At 45.0% G+C, this 18,909-nt stretch overlaps 1 protein-coding gene across 1 annotated transcript in view; it reads right to left on the reverse strand.

Moving 5' to 3' along the window:
• The window catches only part of LOC106587854 (unconventional myosin-IXAa), a gene marked incomplete at its 3' end in the record, with an annotated part of 150,259 nt that overhangs the window by 21,602 nt on the left and 109,748 nt on the right, over positions 1 to 18,909 (reverse strand). Inside the window, 5 exon segments of the mRNA XM_045689541.1 lie at positions 192 to 313; positions 8,625 to 8,759; positions 10,041 to 10,157; positions 17,166 to 17,255; positions 18,731 to 18,857. Of these exon segments, the coding sequence (XP_045545497.1) occupies positions 192 to 313; positions 8,625 to 8,759; positions 10,041 to 10,157; positions 17,166 to 17,255; positions 18,731 to 18,857 (591 nt within the window).

Below are 18,909 nucleotides of genomic sequence, written 5' to 3' on the forward strand. Positions count from 1 at the left end.
GAGGGACAGAGACAGAGACAGAGACAGAGACAGAGAGAGAGAGAGAAGCTGAGAGAGAGAGAGAGAGAGAAGAGAGAGAGACAGAGACAGAGACAGAGAGAGAGAGAGAAGCTGAGAGAGAACCTGAGAGAGAGAAGCTGAGAGAGAGAGAAGCTGAGAGAGAGAGAGAGAGAGAGGTCTAATGGACTCACTTGGACTCCTCATCCAGCAGGTGGAGCAGGGCTGTGGGCTTCTTACTGATGAGGTTGATGCAGCCTGTGTTGTCGATGTAGTCAATGTTGTGCCAGCTGATGCCCTCCGCCCTGTACTCCTCCTATACAGACAAATCAAATGTTATTTGTCACATGCGCGGAATATAATAGGTGTAGACCTTAACGTGAAATGCTTATTTACAAGCCCTTAACCAACAATGCAGTTAAGAAAATATATTTTTTAATCAAGTAAAATGAAAATAATGAGGCTATATACAGGGGGTACAGGTACCGAGTCAATGTGCGGGGGTACAGGTTAGTTGAGGTCATTTGTGCATGTAGGTAGGAGTAAAATTACTATGCATAGATAATAAACAAAAAGGGGGGGGGGGTCAATGCAAATAGTCCGGGTGGCCACTTGATTAATTAATTGAACGCTGAGCTGTAGTCAATGAACAGCATGATCACATGTTCCTTTTGTCCAGGTGGGAAAGGGCAGTGTGAGTGTGACTGAGATTGCGTCATCTGTTGGGGCGGTATGGGAATTGGAGTGGGTCTAGGGTTTCAGGGATGAACAAATAGAAACATGAAGATGTGATCTTACAATGCTATGGTTCAACACTTAAGTTTTGGTCCTAGTAAGTCTAGTAAGAATCTTATCAACTAGTACCAAATACCCCTGAGCACCATAACATTGTATGGGACATCCCTCTCCTATGCTGTGTAAGTTCTACAGAGGTTTGGGTTGTCTGCCACAACTGCAAAGTCAGAACACTATGCATATGATAGTGGAGTAGGGGATTGTCCTAACAAACATCAAGCACATAACTGTCATTCACAACCTACATCACACATTTCATCCCAAGGACAGGTAAAACAAGACTGTGGCCTGTACTCTGTGTTTCTTCACTGTTGGCACTGGAGGTTGGTTGCACTTTAATTGGGGAGGACGAGCTCTTGGTAATGGCTGGAGCGGAATAGGTGGAATGCTATCAAATACATCAAAAACATGGTTTACATTTTGCCGTCCTCCCCTCAGAAGCCTCCACTGACTCTTGGCCTGAACAAACAAAACAACAGTGTTCCAGTAGTAGTGTTGATACTGGGCCTGAACAAACAAAACAACAGTGTGCCAGTAGTAGTGTTGATACTGGGCCTGAACAAACAAAACAACAGTGTGCCAGTAGTAGTGTTGATACTGGGCCTGAACAAACAAAACAACAGTGTGCCAGTAGTAGTGTTGATACTGGGCCTGAACAAACAAAACAACAGTGTGCCAGTAGTAGTGTTGATACTGGGCCTGAACAAACAAAACAACAGTGTGCCAGTAGTAGTGTTGATACTGGGCCTGAACAAACAAAACAACAGTGTGCCAGTAGTAGTGTTGATACTGGGCCTGAACAAACAAAACAACAGTGTGCCAGTAGTAGTGTTGATAGTGGGCCTGAACAAACAAAACAACAGTGTGCCAGTAGTAGTGTTGATACTGGGCCTGAACAAACAAAACAACAGTGTGCCAGTAGTAGTGTTGATACTGGGCCTGAACAAACAAAACAACAGTGTGCCAGTAGTAGTGTTGATACTGGGCCTGAACAAACAAAACAACAGTGTGCCAGTAGTAGTGTTGATACTGGGCCTGAACAAACAAAACAACAGTGTGCCAGTAGTAGTGTTGATACTGGGCCTGAACAAACAAAACAACAGTGTGCCAGTAGTAGTGTTGATACTGGGCCTGAACAAACAAAACAACAGTGTGCCAGTAGTAGTGTTGATACTGGGCCTGAACAAACAAAACAACAGTGTGCCAGTAGTAGTGTTGATACTGGGCCTGAACAAACAAAACAACAGTGTGCCAGTAGTAGTGTTGATACTGGGCCTGAACAAACAAAACAACAGTGTGCCAGTAGTAGTGTTGATACTGGGCCTGAACAAACAAAACAACAGTGTGCCAGTAGTAGTGTTGATACTGGGCCTGAACAAACAAAACAACAGTGTTCCAGTAGTAGTGTTGATACTGGGCCTGAACAAACAAAACAACAGTGTTCCAGTAGTAGTGTTGATACTGGGCCTGAACAAACAAAACAACAGTATTCCAGTAGTAGTGTTTTTTTTCTGTTAGGCTAGAACACAGCACAACCCTTCCTTGTGCCTGCCTGGACCACCGTGCTGTGCTGTGCCAGCCTGGACCACTTTGCGGTTTAATAATATGAAAAGCATTCTTAGCATTTTGCAGTGTTTCTCCCCTACTGCACGTCGTTTCCTTGACTCGCTGGGGAAAAGAACGGAGCAATAAAGGGCTAGAATCCCAGCGAGAGTTTCATCAAATCAATGGAGCCTCCTTTCCCCTCCTCTCTATTAGCCAAAAGACACACAGTCAGCTGAACAAACCAGTCAATCTGTTATCCCTCTGCCCTCGCAAATAACGACAGGGAAATACCAGAACAAACCTCATTGGTGGCAGCATGGGCACAGAAACAATAACCTAATGCGGTGGTTTATGATCCCAGTCTGCAGAAGAATGGAATGAACCAGCGGCCTGGTCCTTCAACGCTTAACAAAAATGTTCATATTAGCAAGCCATGAACATCGTACAAGTTGACAGTGTTCATGGTTAGAATTTGGGGAAGGGGAGCTGATCCTAGATCTGTGCCTAAAAAGGGACCATATATATGTATTGTGTTTACACCACAAACACTGAACAAGGTCCTATAAAATGTTGTTGTGGATATTTCCGATATGGTAGGCTCAGGCTGATGTGTAACTGAATGTCATAGTGCATACAGCATTTGCTATGTTTGTCTGTTAACCTCCATCTCTATTCTGCTTCCCTCTCGACTCCATCAGGTCTCCTTCAGTGAGCCTAGATCTATCTAACAACCTGAATGAACCCTGGTAGCACATGGACAAACCAGAGAACTACATTTACAACATCTCTATAAATGGTAAAAACACATACCAAACCACATACCATTAACCGTATAATGAGCGCTCGTGTGCGTGTGTGTGTGAGTGTGTGTGTGAGCGTGTGAGCGTGTGTGTGTGTGTGAGCGTGTGTGAGCGTGTATACACAAGTGTGTGATGTGTCTGACTATTCCAAGAATCCCTCCAGTGTGTAGTGATTTATGATGGTGATGTCATGCCTGCCAGATGTAGCTGGAGATGAGCCAACCTGACGTCTGTCAACTTTGTCTCCCCTGTCGCTTGTTCCGACGCACACGCACACACACTTCCTTCCTGAGGGGCAACTAGCACCTCCCCTCGCGCACTGTCAGAGTTACCCAACACAAAGGAAATGGCTCAGTCCAACAATATTTAAAGGACTTGGCAAATGCAAATACAGGTTAGCTGAATATATCTCTTTAGACAGAATAATTATGGGGGAAAAAAGCTCATTGTTGCCACCTTGATATTGTCTCCATATTGATCATCTATTAGGGCCACCACTAGGCCTTCACAACGCAGCCTCTCATCTCTCCGGTTTCCTACAACTAGATGTGCAGGTCAGTCACGCTATCACAACAATACAATCCAGATATGCAAATAAATCCCCTGCTTTATTCAATTTCCCATGATCACAAGTAACCTGCCATCTGCTGACGTTGAGCCCTTGAACAATGCTAAAACGGTTCTACACCGTGACTGACCCTGGCCTCCAAACCATGGCAAATAACCCAGTCCTTATTTTCTGTTAACCAGAGGACTTGGACGTCTCCAAATGGGATCTTCCTGTCAACTGTGGCTCAGTTGGTAGAGCATGGTGTTTGCAACGCCAGCATGGTGTGTGCAACGCCAGGGTTGTGGGTTCGATTCCCACGGGGGGCCAGTGCAATTATATATTTTTTTAAATGCATGAAATGAAAATGAAATGTATGTATTCACTACTGTAAGTCGCTCTGGATAAGAGCGTCTGCTAAATGACTAAAATGTAAATGTAAATGTAAAGCACTGGGCAAAACATGCCTGGACAACTACGGTGAGTGCTTGGAAAAGGTAAAGCATTAGAATCGATGATCCTTGTGCTACTCAAGCAGGTCACATTCACAGCCCGATTCTTGGATGTCAACACGGTCACACATTGATGATGGGCTGGTGTGTTCTCATTCTAACAGGGTCTGAACATGTCTGTCTGCACAGAGAGCCTTGTAGTGTGACTTACAGGATCATACAATATGGAGACTTTTTCTAGTCAATCATTATCATGGACTTTGAGGGCATGTTGGTGCTTTATATACTAGGACTTCAATCAGCCCCAGTTCAGTCAGTAAAACCATCAAGGCCCATGCTGTGTTCCCAACTTCAGCACAGCGTAACAACACGAGACAAGATGAGCCACACGATAGTGGTTTGCTAATAGCAGTAAGAAGACTGTTGACCGTGCTAGCCGGCTGTGTACAGTACAGTAGGCCCCCGTGCTAGCCGGCTGTGTACAGTAGGCCCCCGTACTAGCCGGCTGTGTACAGTAGGCCCCCGTACTAGCCGGCTGTGTACAGTAGGCCCCCGTACTAGCCGGCTGTGTACAGTAGGCCACCGTACTAGCCGGCTGTGTACAGTAGGCCACCGTACTAGCCGGCTGTGTACAGTAGGCCACCATACTAGCCGGCTGTGTACAGTTGGCCACCATACTAGCCGGCTGTGTACAGTTGGCCACCATACTAGCCGGCTGTGTACAGTACAGTTGGCCACCATACTAGCCGGCTGTGTACAGTAGACCACCATACTAGCCGGCTGTGTACAGTAGACCACCATACTAGCCGGCTGTGTACAGTACAGTTGGCCACCATACTAGCCGGCTGTGTACAGTACAGTTGGCCACCATACTAGCCGGCTGTGTACAGTACAGTTGGCCACCATACTAGCCGGCTGTGTACAGTACAGTAGGCCACCATACTAGCCGGCTGTGTACAGTACAGTAGGCCACCATACTAGCCGGCTGTGTACAGTACAGTAGGCCACCATACTAGCCGGCTGTGTACAGTACAGTAGGCCACCATACTAGCCGGCTGTGTACAGTACAGTAGGCCACCATACTAGCCGGCTGTGTACAGTACGCCACCATACTAGCCGGCTGTGTACAGTACGCCACCATACTAGCCGGCTGTGTACAGTACGCCACCATACTAGCCGGCTGTGTACAGTAGGCCACCATACTAGCCGGCTGTGTACAGTAGGCCACCATACTAGCCGGCTGTGTACAGTAGGCCACCATACTAGCCGGCTGTGTACAGTAGGCCACCATACTAGCCGGCTGTGTACAGTTGGCCACCATACTAGCCGGCTGTGTACAGTAGGCCACCATACTAGCCGGCTGTGTACAGTAGGCCACCATACTAGCCGGCTGTGTACAGTAGGCCACCATACTAGCCGGCTGTGTACAGTAGACCACCATACTAGCCGGCTGTGTACAGTAGACCACCATACTAGCCGGCTGTGTACAGTACAGTTGGCCACCATACTAGCCGGCTGTGTACAGTACAGTAGGCCACCATACTAGCCGGCTGTGTACAGTACAGTAGGCCACCATACTAGCCGGCTGTGTACAGTAGGCCACCATACTAGCCGGCTGTGTACAGTAGGCCACCATACTAGCCGGCTGTGTACAGTACAGTAGGCCACCATACTAGCCGGCTGTGTACAGTACGCCACCATACTAGCCGGCTGTGTACAGTACGCCACCATACTAGCCGGCTGTGTACAGTACGCCACCATACTAGCTGGCTGTGTACAGTAGGCCACCATACTAGCTGGCTGTGTACAGTAGGCCACCATACTAGCTGGCTGTGTACAGTAGGCCACCATACTAGCTGGCTGTGTACAGTAGGCCACCATACTAGCTGGCTGTGTACAGTAGGCCACCATACTAGCTGGCTGTGTACAGTACAGTAGGCCACCATACTAGCTGGCTGTGTACAGTACAGTAGGCCACCATACTAGCTGGCTGTGTACAGTACAGTAGGCCACCATACTAGCTGGCTGTGTACAGTACAGTAGGCCACCATACTAGCTGGCTGTGTACAGTACAGTAGGCCACCATACTAGCTGGCTGTGTACAGTACAGTAGGCCACCATACTAGCTGGCTGTGTACAGTACAGTAGGCCACCATACTAGCTGGCTGTGTACAGTACAGTAGGCCACCATACTAGCTGGCTGTGTACAGTACAGTAGGCCACCATACTAGCTGGCTGTGTACAGTACAGTAGGCCACCATACTAGCTGGCTGTGTACAGTACAGTAGGCCACCATACTAGCTGGCTGTGTACAGTACAGTAGGCCACCATACTAGCTGGCTGTGTACAGTACAGTAGACCACCATACTAGCTGGCTGTGTACAGTAGGCCACCATACTAGCTGGCTGTGTACAGTAGGCCACCATACTAGCTGGCTGTGTACAGTACAGTAGACCACCATACTAGCTGGCTGTGTACAGTAGGCCACCATGCTGTTCATTGAGTGTGAATGGACCATAAACACAGCTCTAATGACAGTCCTGCTCTACGTTACCAGCAGTGGTTTAGACGTCTGATGGTTTGCTAACACTTAGAGTATGGAGTTATTAGATGATATGACAGTCACTGGGGAGTGAGATGCTGCAGCCTGCTGAATGACGCACTCTACCCGCTCTCTGGAGGAATTCAGGCCATGCGCGCGCACGCACACACACACGCACGCACGCACGCACGCACGCGCACACACACACACACACACACACACACACACACACACACACACACACACACGCGCACACACACACACACGCACACACACGCGCACACACACACACACACACACACACACACACGCGCACACACACACACGCGCACACACACACCTCTCTCTTATAGCAATGCCTCTACGAGAATGTGCATGCCTGGGATGTCAAACATTTTCTTTTAAGAATTTGCATTTATAAGCTCAAAATATGTATTTTCTAAAGGTAGCAGATAAGCACATAACCACCAGAAACGGTAGGGGACAAGGACATTTACAACCACCAGAAACAGTAGGGGACAAGGACATTTACAACCACCAGAAACGGTAGGGGACAAGGACATCTACAACCACCAGAAACGGTAGGGGACAAGGACATCTACAACCACCAGAAACGGTAGGGGACAAGGACATTTACAACCACCAGAAACGGTAGGGGACAAGGACATCTACAACCACCAGAAACAGTAGGGGATAAGGACATTTACAACCACCAGAAAAATGGCTGCCTGCTTATGACAAGCAGCACGTGGTTGCTTTAGTACATTCTTATGAGTATTGAGTTCAGAACTATACCAGAGTATTGTCTTGTACACTGCAGTTCAGAACTACAGAACCAGTCAAAGGTTTGGACACTTCAGTGCTCTTCTAAGACCATTCATTTCATAAGCCATTTGTTCTGTTGAGGAACAGTACATTTTAACATAGGAAATCCCATTAAATCATTTGTTCTGTTGAGGAACAGTACATTTTAACATAGGAAATTCCATTAAATCATTTGTTCTGTTGAGGAATAGTACATTTTAACATAGGAAATCCCATTAAATCATTTGTTCTGTTGAGGAACAGTACATTTTAACATAGGAAATCCCATTAAATCTGACTTATTATTAGCAGGATGCAATGGCCCAACCTCACCAAAGCATGAAGCAAACAAACCCTCTTAGAAGTTGAGTGAGTGCTGTACACGTTCAAAAGCCGTGGCTAATTTTTAACATGGAGGTTAATGACGGCAGTGACTTTATGGATGGGTGCCTTTGTACAGGAGGCCTCCTTGAGCAAATACAGTATGTCATTACCAAGATGGCATTGTTAAAAGGAACTCTCCAATCAGTTTAAGTTGTACTTACTAAGGCTGCATTTAGACAGGCAGCCAAATTCAGATATTTTTTCACTAATTGGTCTATTGACCAATCAGATCACCTTTGAAAAAGATTGATATCGTTGGTCAAAAGACCAATTAGTGGAAAAAAATATCAGAATTGGGCTGCCTGTGTGAATGCAGCCTAAAAGTACTAAAGGACAATCGTGATTAAACATGATGTTTACCTACAAAGCTGATCATGACCGAAACAACCTTTCTCTCCAATCCAGTCAGTTAACACCAACACACATCCATCATAATGAGGGTTGAGGAGATAACAGACATCCATCATAATGAGGGTTGAGGAGGTAACATCCATCCATCATAATGAGGGTTGAGGAGCCAACATCCATCCATCATAATGAGAATTGAGGAGGTAACATACATCCATCATAATCAGCAGTCAGAGGGTTGAAGAGGTGAGTCATGTGGCGGTCAGCCCCATAATAAACCCTATTGCATAACCCATTGGAGGAGCTTGCCTCCTCTTTAAAGGACCAAAGTATAGTAAACTTCCATGTAAGTGCATTGTGGATAAGTACAGTTTAGTACTGAAAGGGTGCAGGAATGCCAAATGCCTTACCTGCTCAAGTTTAAAGATGTGCTGATTGAAGTAGTGTTGGAGCCTCTCGTTGGCGAAGTTGATGCAGAACTGCTCAAAGCTGTTGTTTTCGTAGTCCTCAAAGCCAAAGATGTCCAGCACTCCGATAGAAAAGATCTGTGAGGGATACATGACGGTGAAATCTCAATTAACAACATGCTTTTTGACAACAACAAAAAACAATTCAATATGAAAGCCATATTGGTGAAAGTCTAACTGAGAAGGTTACCGAAGACCCTTAGCCACATAATGGCAAACAAGGTTGAAGCTGTTCAAACAAAACCACTGATGTCACTGATTCCAGAAGGTGGTTCATACTATGATTTATTAAATCAATAAAACAGCTTGTCTTATCACAGCAGGTCTCTGCCAAGGTGTTCACGCTCTATTTGAACACCTGTAACAGAAGCATAAAGCCAGTTATTCTGGGCGGAGAGGTGAGCGTCAGGTAGCCTAACGGTTCGAGAGGTGAGCGACAGGTAGCCTAACGGTTCGAGAGGTGAGCGTCAGGTAGCCTAACGGTTCGAGAGGTGAGCGTCAGGTAGCCTAACGGTTCGAGAGGTGAGCGTCAGGTAGCCTAACGGTTCGAGAGGTGAGCGTCAGGTAGCCTAACGGTTCGAGAGGTGAGCGTCAGGTAGCCTAACGGTTAGAGAGGTGAGCGTCAGGTAGCCTAACGGTTCGAGAGGTGAGCGTCAGGTAGCCTAACGGTTCGAGAGGTGAGCGTCAGGTAGCCTAACGGTTCGAGAGGTGAGCGTCAGGTAGCCTAACGGTTCGAGAGGTGAGCGTCAGGTAGCCTAACGGTTAGAGAGGTGAGCCTGCAACCGGAGGGTTGCCAGTTCGAATCCAGAGTCCGACGGAAACCAATCTGGCAAAAGGAGGGTAAATGTTGTGCCCTTGAGCAAGGCACTTATCTGCCCCAACAACAGCTCCCTTGACACCCAGTGTGGCAGCCCCCCCACACCTCCCCAAAACCTGTATATGTATGTATGCAGTAAAGTACTATTACTTAAGTAGTGTCGGAGTGTGCCCCTGGCTATCCGTAAATGAAAAAAAAAAAAGAAAATGGTGCCGTCTGATTTGCTTGATATAAGGACTTTGAAATGGTTTATACTTGCACTTTTGATACTTAAGTATATTTAAAACCAAATACTTTTAGACTTGTACTCAAGTAGAATGATTGGGTACTTTTTCCCACCACTGAATGTATGCATGCCTTTCAGAGAGGTTGGATTAAAAGCAGAAGTAACCTTTTAGTTGGACCTTGAAATTGAACAATCAAGTGACCTTAATCTTAATGAAGTGGAGAGGTGAGCATGTCATCAACGCATGACATAGATATATTATAAGCAGACATAAGTATGTCGTAACAAAGCATGATAGCAGTCACGTTGGTCTTACCTTGGCACTCTCCTCCAAGTCCCGGTTGTTGAGCAGTGCGTGGTTGATCCGGAACACAATCCAGTCAAACAGTGCGCTGTACAGGGACTTGGCCATGGAGTCTCGCACCGTGCCCGCCTGCAGGAGCATACAAAATCACACATCCATGTTACTAGTGACCTACTGCACCTCACTATTCATCCATGTTAATACTGATCTACTGCACCTCACTATTCATCCATGTTACTACTGACCTACTGCACCTCACTATTCATCCATGTTACTACTGACCTACTGCACCTCACTATTCATCCATGTTACTACTGACCTACTGCACCTCACTATTCATCCATGTTACTACTGACCTACTGCACCCCACTATTCATCTATGTTACTACTGACCTACTGCACCTCACTATTCATCCATGTTACTACTGACCTACTGCACCTCACTATTCATCCATGTTACTACTGACCTACTGCACCTCACTATTCATCCATGTTACTACTGACCTACTGCACCTCACTATTCATCCATGTTACTACTGACCTACTGCACCTCACTATTCATCCATGTTACTACTGACCTACTGCACCCCACTATTCATCCATGTTACTACTGACCTACTGCACCCCACTATTCATCCATGTTACTACTGACCTACTGCACCTCACTATTCATCCATGTTACTACTGAAAGACATGGGCCCATATTCAGAAAGCATCTCAAAGTAGCAGTGCTGATCCGGGATCAGAACCTCCTCTTATTTATTATGATCGAAAAGACAAAACTGATCCTAGATCAGCACTCCTACTCTGAGACACTTTGTGAACACAGGCCCTGGTGCCATGGGTGATCAGTTAGATACGCATGGAATACCCTAAACACTTCCATCAGACAATGGAATCAACTTCACTTGTGTGGATTTCCTGCTTTAATTATACAATGATCCAAACATCTGGGCCCCATCGGGTTTGGCTTCAAACAAATAACTAATAAACATCTAGAAATCAAGATGGATTTGCTGCTTGTTTTTCTACCTTGCAATCAAACAAGGCTAAATCTCTTCCAATATATACTGAACAAAAATATAAAACTGCACATGCAACAATTACAACGATTTTACTGAGTTACAGTTCACTGTAAAGAAATCAGATCAAGTGAAATAAATTCATTAGGCCCTAATCTATGGATTAGGCCCACCCACTGGGGGAGCCAGACCCCGTCGATCAGAATAGGTTTTTCCCGACAAAAGGGCTTTATTACAGACCAAAATACTCCTCGGTTTCATCAGCTGTCTAGGTGGCTGGTCTCAGAAGATCCCGCAGGTGAAGAAGCCGGCTTCTTGTGTGGAGGTCCTGGGCTGGCGTGGTTACATATGGTACTGCCAAATTCTCTAAAAACGACGTTGGAGGTGGCCGATTTCCTTGAAAATTGTTGCATGTGGCATTTTATATTTTGGTTTTATATTTTTGGAAGATTGCAAGGTAGAAAAACAAGCAACAAATCCATCTTGATTTCTAGATGTTTATTAGTTATTTGTTTGAAGCCAAACCAGATGGGGCCCAGATATTTGGAACATTGTATAATTAAAGCAGGAAATCCACACAAGTGAAGTTGATTCCATTGTCTGATGGAAGAGTCTGATGGAAGTAAACTCAGCAAAAAAAGAAATGTCCCTTTTCCAGGACCCTGTCTTTCAAAGATAATTCGTAAAATCCAAATAATTTCACAGATCTTCATTGTAAAGGGTTTAAACACTGCTTCCCATGCTTGTTCAATGAACCATAAACAATTCATGAACATGCACCTGTGGAACGGTCGGTAGGCAATTAAGGTCACAGTTATGAAAACTTAGGACACTAAAGAGGCCTTTCTACTTACTCTGAAAAACACCAAAAGAAAGATGCCCAGGGTCCCTGCTCATCTGCGTGAACGTGCCTTAGGCATGCTGCAAGGAGGCATGAGGACTGCAGATGTGGCCAGGGCAATAAATTGTAATGTCTGTACTGTGAGACGCCTAAGACAGCGCTGCAGGGAGACAGGACGGAGAGCTGATCGTCCTCGCAGTGGCAGACCATGTGTAACAACACCTGCACAGCATCGGTACATCCGAACATCACACCTGCAGGACAGGTACAGGATGGCAACAACAACTGCCCGAGTTACACCAGGAACGCACCATCCCTCCATCAGTGCTCAGACTGTCCGCAATAGGCTGAGAGAGAGGCTGGACTGAGGGCTTGTAGGCCTGTTGTAAGGTATGTCTTCACCAGACATCACCAGCAACAACGTCGCCTATGGGCACAAACCCACTGTCGCTGGACCAGACAGGACTGGCAAAAAGTGCTCTTCACTGACGAGTCTCATCAGGGGTGATGGTCGGATTCGCGTTTATCGTCAAAGGAATGAGCGTTACACCGAGGCCTGTACTCTGGAGCGGAATCGATTTGGAGGTGGAGGGTCCATCATGGTCTGGGGCGGTGTGTCACAGCATCATCGGACTGAGCTTGTTGTCATTGCAGGCAATCTCAACGCTGTGCGGAACAGGGAAGACATCCTCTTCCCTCATGTGGTACCCTTCCTGCAGGCTCATCCTGACATGACCAGCCATACTGCTCGTTCTGTGCGTGATTTCCTGCAAGACAGGAATGTCAGTGTTCTGCCATGGCCAGCGAAGAGCCCGGATCTCAATCACATTGAGCACGTCTGGGACCTGTTGGATCGGAGGGTGAGGGCTAGGGCCATTCCCACCAGAAATGTCTGGGAACTTGCAGGTGCCTTGGTGGAAGAGTGGGGTAACATCTCACAGTAAGAACTGGCAAATCTGGTATAGTCCATGAGGAGGAGATGCACTGCAGTACTTAATGCAGCTGGTGGCCACACCAGATACTGACTGTTACTTTTGATTTTGACTCCCCCTTTGTTCAGGGAAACACTATTCCATTAGAATGTTATGTTCATACAAATATTTACACGTTACGTTTGTTGAAAATAAATGCGGTTGACAGTGAGAGGACGTTTCTTTTTTTGCTGAGTTTAGTAATATGGATGAATATTAGATATATGACAAAGACTAGAGTCGTGTTCCCAGTCCTCCGTCCCCGTCAGTCCTCCGTCCACGTCAGTCCTCCGTCCCACGTCAGTCCTCCGTCCCACGTCAGTCCTCCGTCCCCGTCAGTCCTCCGTCCCCGTCAGTCCTCCGTCCCCGTCAGTCCTCCGTCCCAGTCTTATGTCCAACTCCGAAATGAAAACACAAAAGTTATTAGATACACTCAGGTAGTGCCCTCCCCGTTTCACGTGCCTAAAGAACATGACCCAGGAGACCCGTGAGCAGGGCCATATTCATAAAGTGTCTTAGAATTGGAGTGCTGGTCTAGGATCAGTGTTGCCGTTTTGATCAGAATGAATATGATTACATGGACAGGGGGGACCTGATCCTAGATCAGCGCTCCTAGTCTGGTTAATATCTTTCAAGCACAGCATTGTGACTCATGGCGTGGCAATGGGGCTTCAGCAAGTGGCCACAGGAGGCGAGTCCTGGGCTGGCACCCTGTATTACGTCCCAGCAGCACCTCTCCTGGTCATGATTAATGACATTAGTCTGCCTAATGACCATCAGAGTGACAGAGGCAGTACCAATCCAATCTACTGTAGAACAGACACCAATGAAAACATTACCCCTTTGAGGATAGGCAGCTGATAGCATAGAGGTGTCAAGGAATGAGACAATGTATTTTACAAGGAAATGGAAATAGAGTGAGAGAGATGGTGTAATAGCAAAGTACTAAAGGACGTTTTCACACAAAAATATTTCTGATCTAAGTACGATGTGGAAAACGGGCAATTTCACAATTGACTACAGTATAGACTATAGACACGAAATATGCAACATAAGTTTTAATAACATAACCAAGTTTCTCTTTAGGAAGGCTTTCTGTTGATAGCTGGGTTCCTTGGTGTCCTTGTCCCTTGTAGTGTCATCTGGGTTCCTTGTCCCTTGTAGTGTCATCTGGGTTCCTTGTCCCTTGTAGTGTCAGCTTTGTTCCTTGTATCAGTTATCCTGTCTTGTTGTGTAATTTTTTATCGTATTTGGTTTTTATTTACTATTTTATGCAGTTCAAGATTATTCTATATAATGAAAAAAGTGTTTTACAAATGTAATAAATATTAATCATTATTAGGAGTCATTAATTCATACCATTACAGACAGTGGAGGGCTGTTTGTCATTTTCTGTTGCCATGCCTGAATGTCCATTAATCAACAAGGTGAGATAGATTTACCACACACAAAAATGTGACCCAATTGTGTGGGAAGTTAGTATAGTACATATCCAGTATAAGTGCCTGCAGAGCTTCAGATGTCTACTGTTGCTCAAAACATGCCATTATACAACGGTCCAGCAAAAGTTGAAATGACTGTCTTTTACATAATTTACTACTTTATTTTTAGCGACTACAAAAAGATCTGCCTAGCAACTCCCAAAGATCATACAAAATGCTATTTATATTGCTTGCAAGAGTCTTCAAAAGTGAGAGGCCTTTTCATTATTTAAAGGAAGTTGTATTCAGAACATTCCGGTGAGCATCAATCTTTTAAATATCTCAATAACAAAATGGATAAGACCCGATCCAGGAAACGAGGTGTATGTCGCAAGTCACGACTTCACAGGAGAGCCACTTGAACGTAAATACATTTTTTTCAAAATGCATTTTTTGCCAGAAATTCCGTTTGGAACATGTGAACTTTCATGTGCCTTAATAACAAACTTGTATGCCATCTGTAAATACGAATACAATTGTTAAATTACGAGCCTAGTTGGTTAAACCACAGAAGTTGAAATAATTGGCTGAGATAATGAGTAGGCTGGAAATGCCAAGAGATGAGTTCGGATTGGTCTGCCATATAGAAGGCTTCTGTCTATTTGAGCTCGCCATTCTGTGTTGGTAATCCTGTTGAACGCGGCTTTTTTAAAATGTATTGTGTAGTGGAGCTGCATAAGTGTTGCTCTCCACCTCCTGGAGGATCAAGTTTTGAAATCAATGGAATTATGATAGCTAAAGAGATGGAGAAAACACATGTCTCGGGATTACATCTTCAAACTAAGGGCAACCGTGGCATGGCAATCCTGACAGGGAGACGCATCCATCATGCATGATGATGTATACAGGTAAGATAGCTAGCTACATTTTCAGATTTTACACATTTCTAATTTTGACAGAAAGTGGTTTCATTTCAAGCTACTGTTAGCTAGCTGGCTGGATTCCTAGCTGACGTTATTATCCGTATCCCAGAGCCATTTGCTTTTCTAGTTAGAGCCTAATGTTAGCTAGCTAACATTGAACCTGGTTGGTTAGCTCCCAGCACTGTGGTATTGTTGGCACTGTTCATTGTGGTTTAACTAGCTAACGTTAGCTGACTGACTCGTTAGCTAACATTGCGTGACGTGTGTACAACACCCGTTGAATATGGCCGGTGTCAGTAAACGTCAGCAAAAAAGCGTAACGGAACTGTTGCCAGCAGAGCTGGTTAGGCTGTTTTCATGTTATCCATAGGTAAACAAATCATCGGCCAGAGCGTCAAGTATGCGCTTCGAGAACAAAACGAGATGGGTGGGGCAAAAACTTAAGAGCGTGTGAACGATGCTCTCTGACGAAAGTTCATCAACTTTCAAAGCAGAATTACTTTCCCATTGTTCCTCAAATGCAGTTTATGATATAGCATTTTGTAGCTCTGAGTACTTTTATCTAATGTAAAAAACACAATTTCAAATGTTGCTCCATAAGACCGAATCCAGGTGGTGAGTCACAATTAGAGAGAAAAAAAATCCATGGTACTTCAGTTTCCAAGTAGTAAAATACCAGTTGAGACTATAGGGTGAATGAGTAAAAGTTCACTGTTGCAACCGTTACAACAATGTTTACAGAACGGACCACCCAAAGAGCTGCCAGAACAATCAGCACTGTTTGTTCATATAAAAGGGCTCCTAAACAGCTGGAATGAGGGCGTAGCTGTGTTTTGGATAATACGGTTGATAAAGTGGCGGTGTTGTGGATTATAAACGTTTTGTGTAGTGAGGAAGTTTGTTGTATGCTGTGATATGGCATAGCCACATGCTAGTTGGGGAGGTAGAAAAAGGATCGACTTTGTGGAAAAGATTTAGATAAAATACCCATCCAACATGTGGACATACTGTAATAATATGCAATTATACTAAAAATAATAATTATACTTTAGAATTACACTTAAAAGAATAGGCCTTTGATTTCCACTTTGTGAGCTTGCTGGTCAGTCTTCAGCTGAGTCTTGTCAGCATTACATGGCCGTGGCGTGTTTGTTTTCAGAGAATCCCTCACTGGTTTCTGTAAACAAACTAAGCAGCTCTCTGATGCTGCAGCCTTTGTGGACTAGCGTTGAAGAAAGGGAACTTATGCCATTGGAATGAGAGCTGTGGCAGTCTTTCTCAAAAGGGACTTTTTTTCAGTAGCTTGGTGTAAGGCTGACTTGCAATGCGGATGCACATTTCAAGGATACTTTTTTGGTGAACTTAAAACCATATCTAGGTGTTTGCATGGTGACAAGCACACTCCCATTAAAGGGGGTCTGCTCGGTAGGGCCAGTGGAACTAACAGCTCTACACACAGCCACTTCCCACTCCCTACTCAGTGTTTCCAAGGTCAAAATTATAGACGTGGTGTACGCGTGCATGTGTGTGTGTAGCTGTGAGTTCCGCTGGCCCTGCAGAGCAGACCCCTTTAAACGGCCCTGACATCCGCTATGGCCTACCCCACTGCAGACATCAATCTGATCCCTCAACTATCCACACCCAACCAGACAGACCGACTGACAGAGACTGACAAACAGACCAGCTCTGACTCCAGCTCCTTCACAGCCTGCCCTGGGACCCAGTGTTTCCCCTATATCGTTATTTAGATAGGCAGGGTGCCTACTATTCCTTAGCATTTACCAATGCAGAATAATGCAATATGTCTTGATGATCAAATTGTCAAGAATACTTTGGGACTGGGTTGAGGAATGGTACGTCTTGAGGTAAGGTGGAGTATTTGACCGTGCCTCTTCGTTGCACTAAGGGTTGAGAATGTTTGGGATGAGTTTCAGGTTTGTGCTGTTGACTTGGTCTCACCTCAGCCAGTTTGTAGGGCACGATCAGCCTCTCTCCCACTGTCATGGTCTTCCTCGTCGTCAGGGCTTCAAATAGCATCTCCTCCTTGACCTGTACAAAAAAGAGACCACAATTAATTTCACAGTTGAAAGCAATTTCTGTCTCAGAAACCCAAAGCCCATTCTTCTTCTGTACACACACCAAGCCCGACAACAGCTTTCATTCAGCCAAATGTTTAGGTAACGAGGGTGGATATGTGCCCTGCTATGTTTAGTGGGGAGGGCACTCACGGTCATGAGAAAGACTTATTCCTAGTTATTGACACAAGAAGGCCAGCGGCCGGCACTATCCAATTAACTGCCTCTTCTCCCCTCTAGTTACAGGATGAGTGTAGGCCATGTCCCAGCACGGTGCACTTCTCTTGGATGTAGACTATGTCCCAACTATGGTTGCAAAATTCCTGGAACGTTCAATAAATTCCCTGGTTTAACAGAAAACCTGGTTGTAGGATTCCGGATTTCCTGCTTTATTCCCTCCTCATTCCCGGTTATCTTCCAAAACGGGATATCAGGAAAGCCAGGGAACTTACTGAAAGTTCCAGGAATTGTGCAACCCTTGTGAAGGAATCACAGCAACACTTTATCTGAAGGTACTTAAATACTGATTACAAACCATCTCATATTTTAAATCACAAGTAAGCTGTATAAATCATTACACGTCTCATTTATCTAATTTTAACATTATTTTTAAATGGATTTCCATTTATCTGTAAGATGCTTGACTGACTCTGACCCAACCCATTTGGGGAACATATGTTCTTTCACATGAGCACAAGCCATGTTCCTTAGCCACTAGCTGCTCCTGTTGCTTTCCTGCAAACCTCAACGATGGTTGGATCAGGATTCTGAAAATACATCTGCCCTTATAAGTCCTGACTTCTGTCCCTTCACATCACATGTTCACTGGAAAAACGATCATTCATAAACTGAGGCAGAGAGAGAGAAATAGTGTTGTGTCTACAGAATATTTGTAGACGGATGACAGAATTAGAAATTATGTAATTACACGCTGCATGCAAACCAAATTCCTGACCGAGGAATTGCATTTTCCACCGAGTGGCTGGGTACTGAAAAGCCTTGCGCACAGTACAGTATGTCACTGCAAATGCATCTTAAAACATCCTGACTCTGAGAAACAAAGTGCTTGTGTGGATGGGAACACATTTGAGGAATAGATTTCCACACTACGTAGGTCTCATTCAATTCAACTTCTGTTTTATCCATTATAAAACAAGAAAATAAAAAATTAAATTATATAAAGCCTTGCCTTTCTTGAACTTAAACTCACACATGTATTTTCTTACTAGCACCGACTTGGTTGATAGCTCCTTTATTGAGAAGAAATGGTCTATGGCTGTGATATGTGGTTGTCTCACCTAGCCATCTTAACATGAATGCATTAACTGTAAGTGGATCTGGATAAGAGCATCTGCTAAATGACTAACATGTCAAATGTAAACATAATAAGGAATCATTTCAACAGTAACAGGCTCACCTCTAACAGTTCTGAGACAGTAACAGGCTCACCTCTAACAGTTCTGAGACAGTAGGTAGGACTTCTGGATTGCAGATGTCAATGGAGTCATCTCGGTAGGTCTTCTTCTTGTAGCGGATGTTCCCCAGGTGAAGAATGGCCGACAACAGAGAAAAGATCCTATGGGACAGAAACAAGGCATGTTTCACCACAGAAACCTGGCTCGTTTCAC

This window comes from Salmo salar, chromosome ssa11 (genome assembly GCF_905237065.1).
Source record: "Salmo salar chromosome ssa11, Ssal_v3.1, whole genome shotgun sequence".
NCBI lineage: Eukaryota > Metazoa > Chordata > Actinopteri > Salmoniformes > Salmonidae > Salmo > Salmo salar.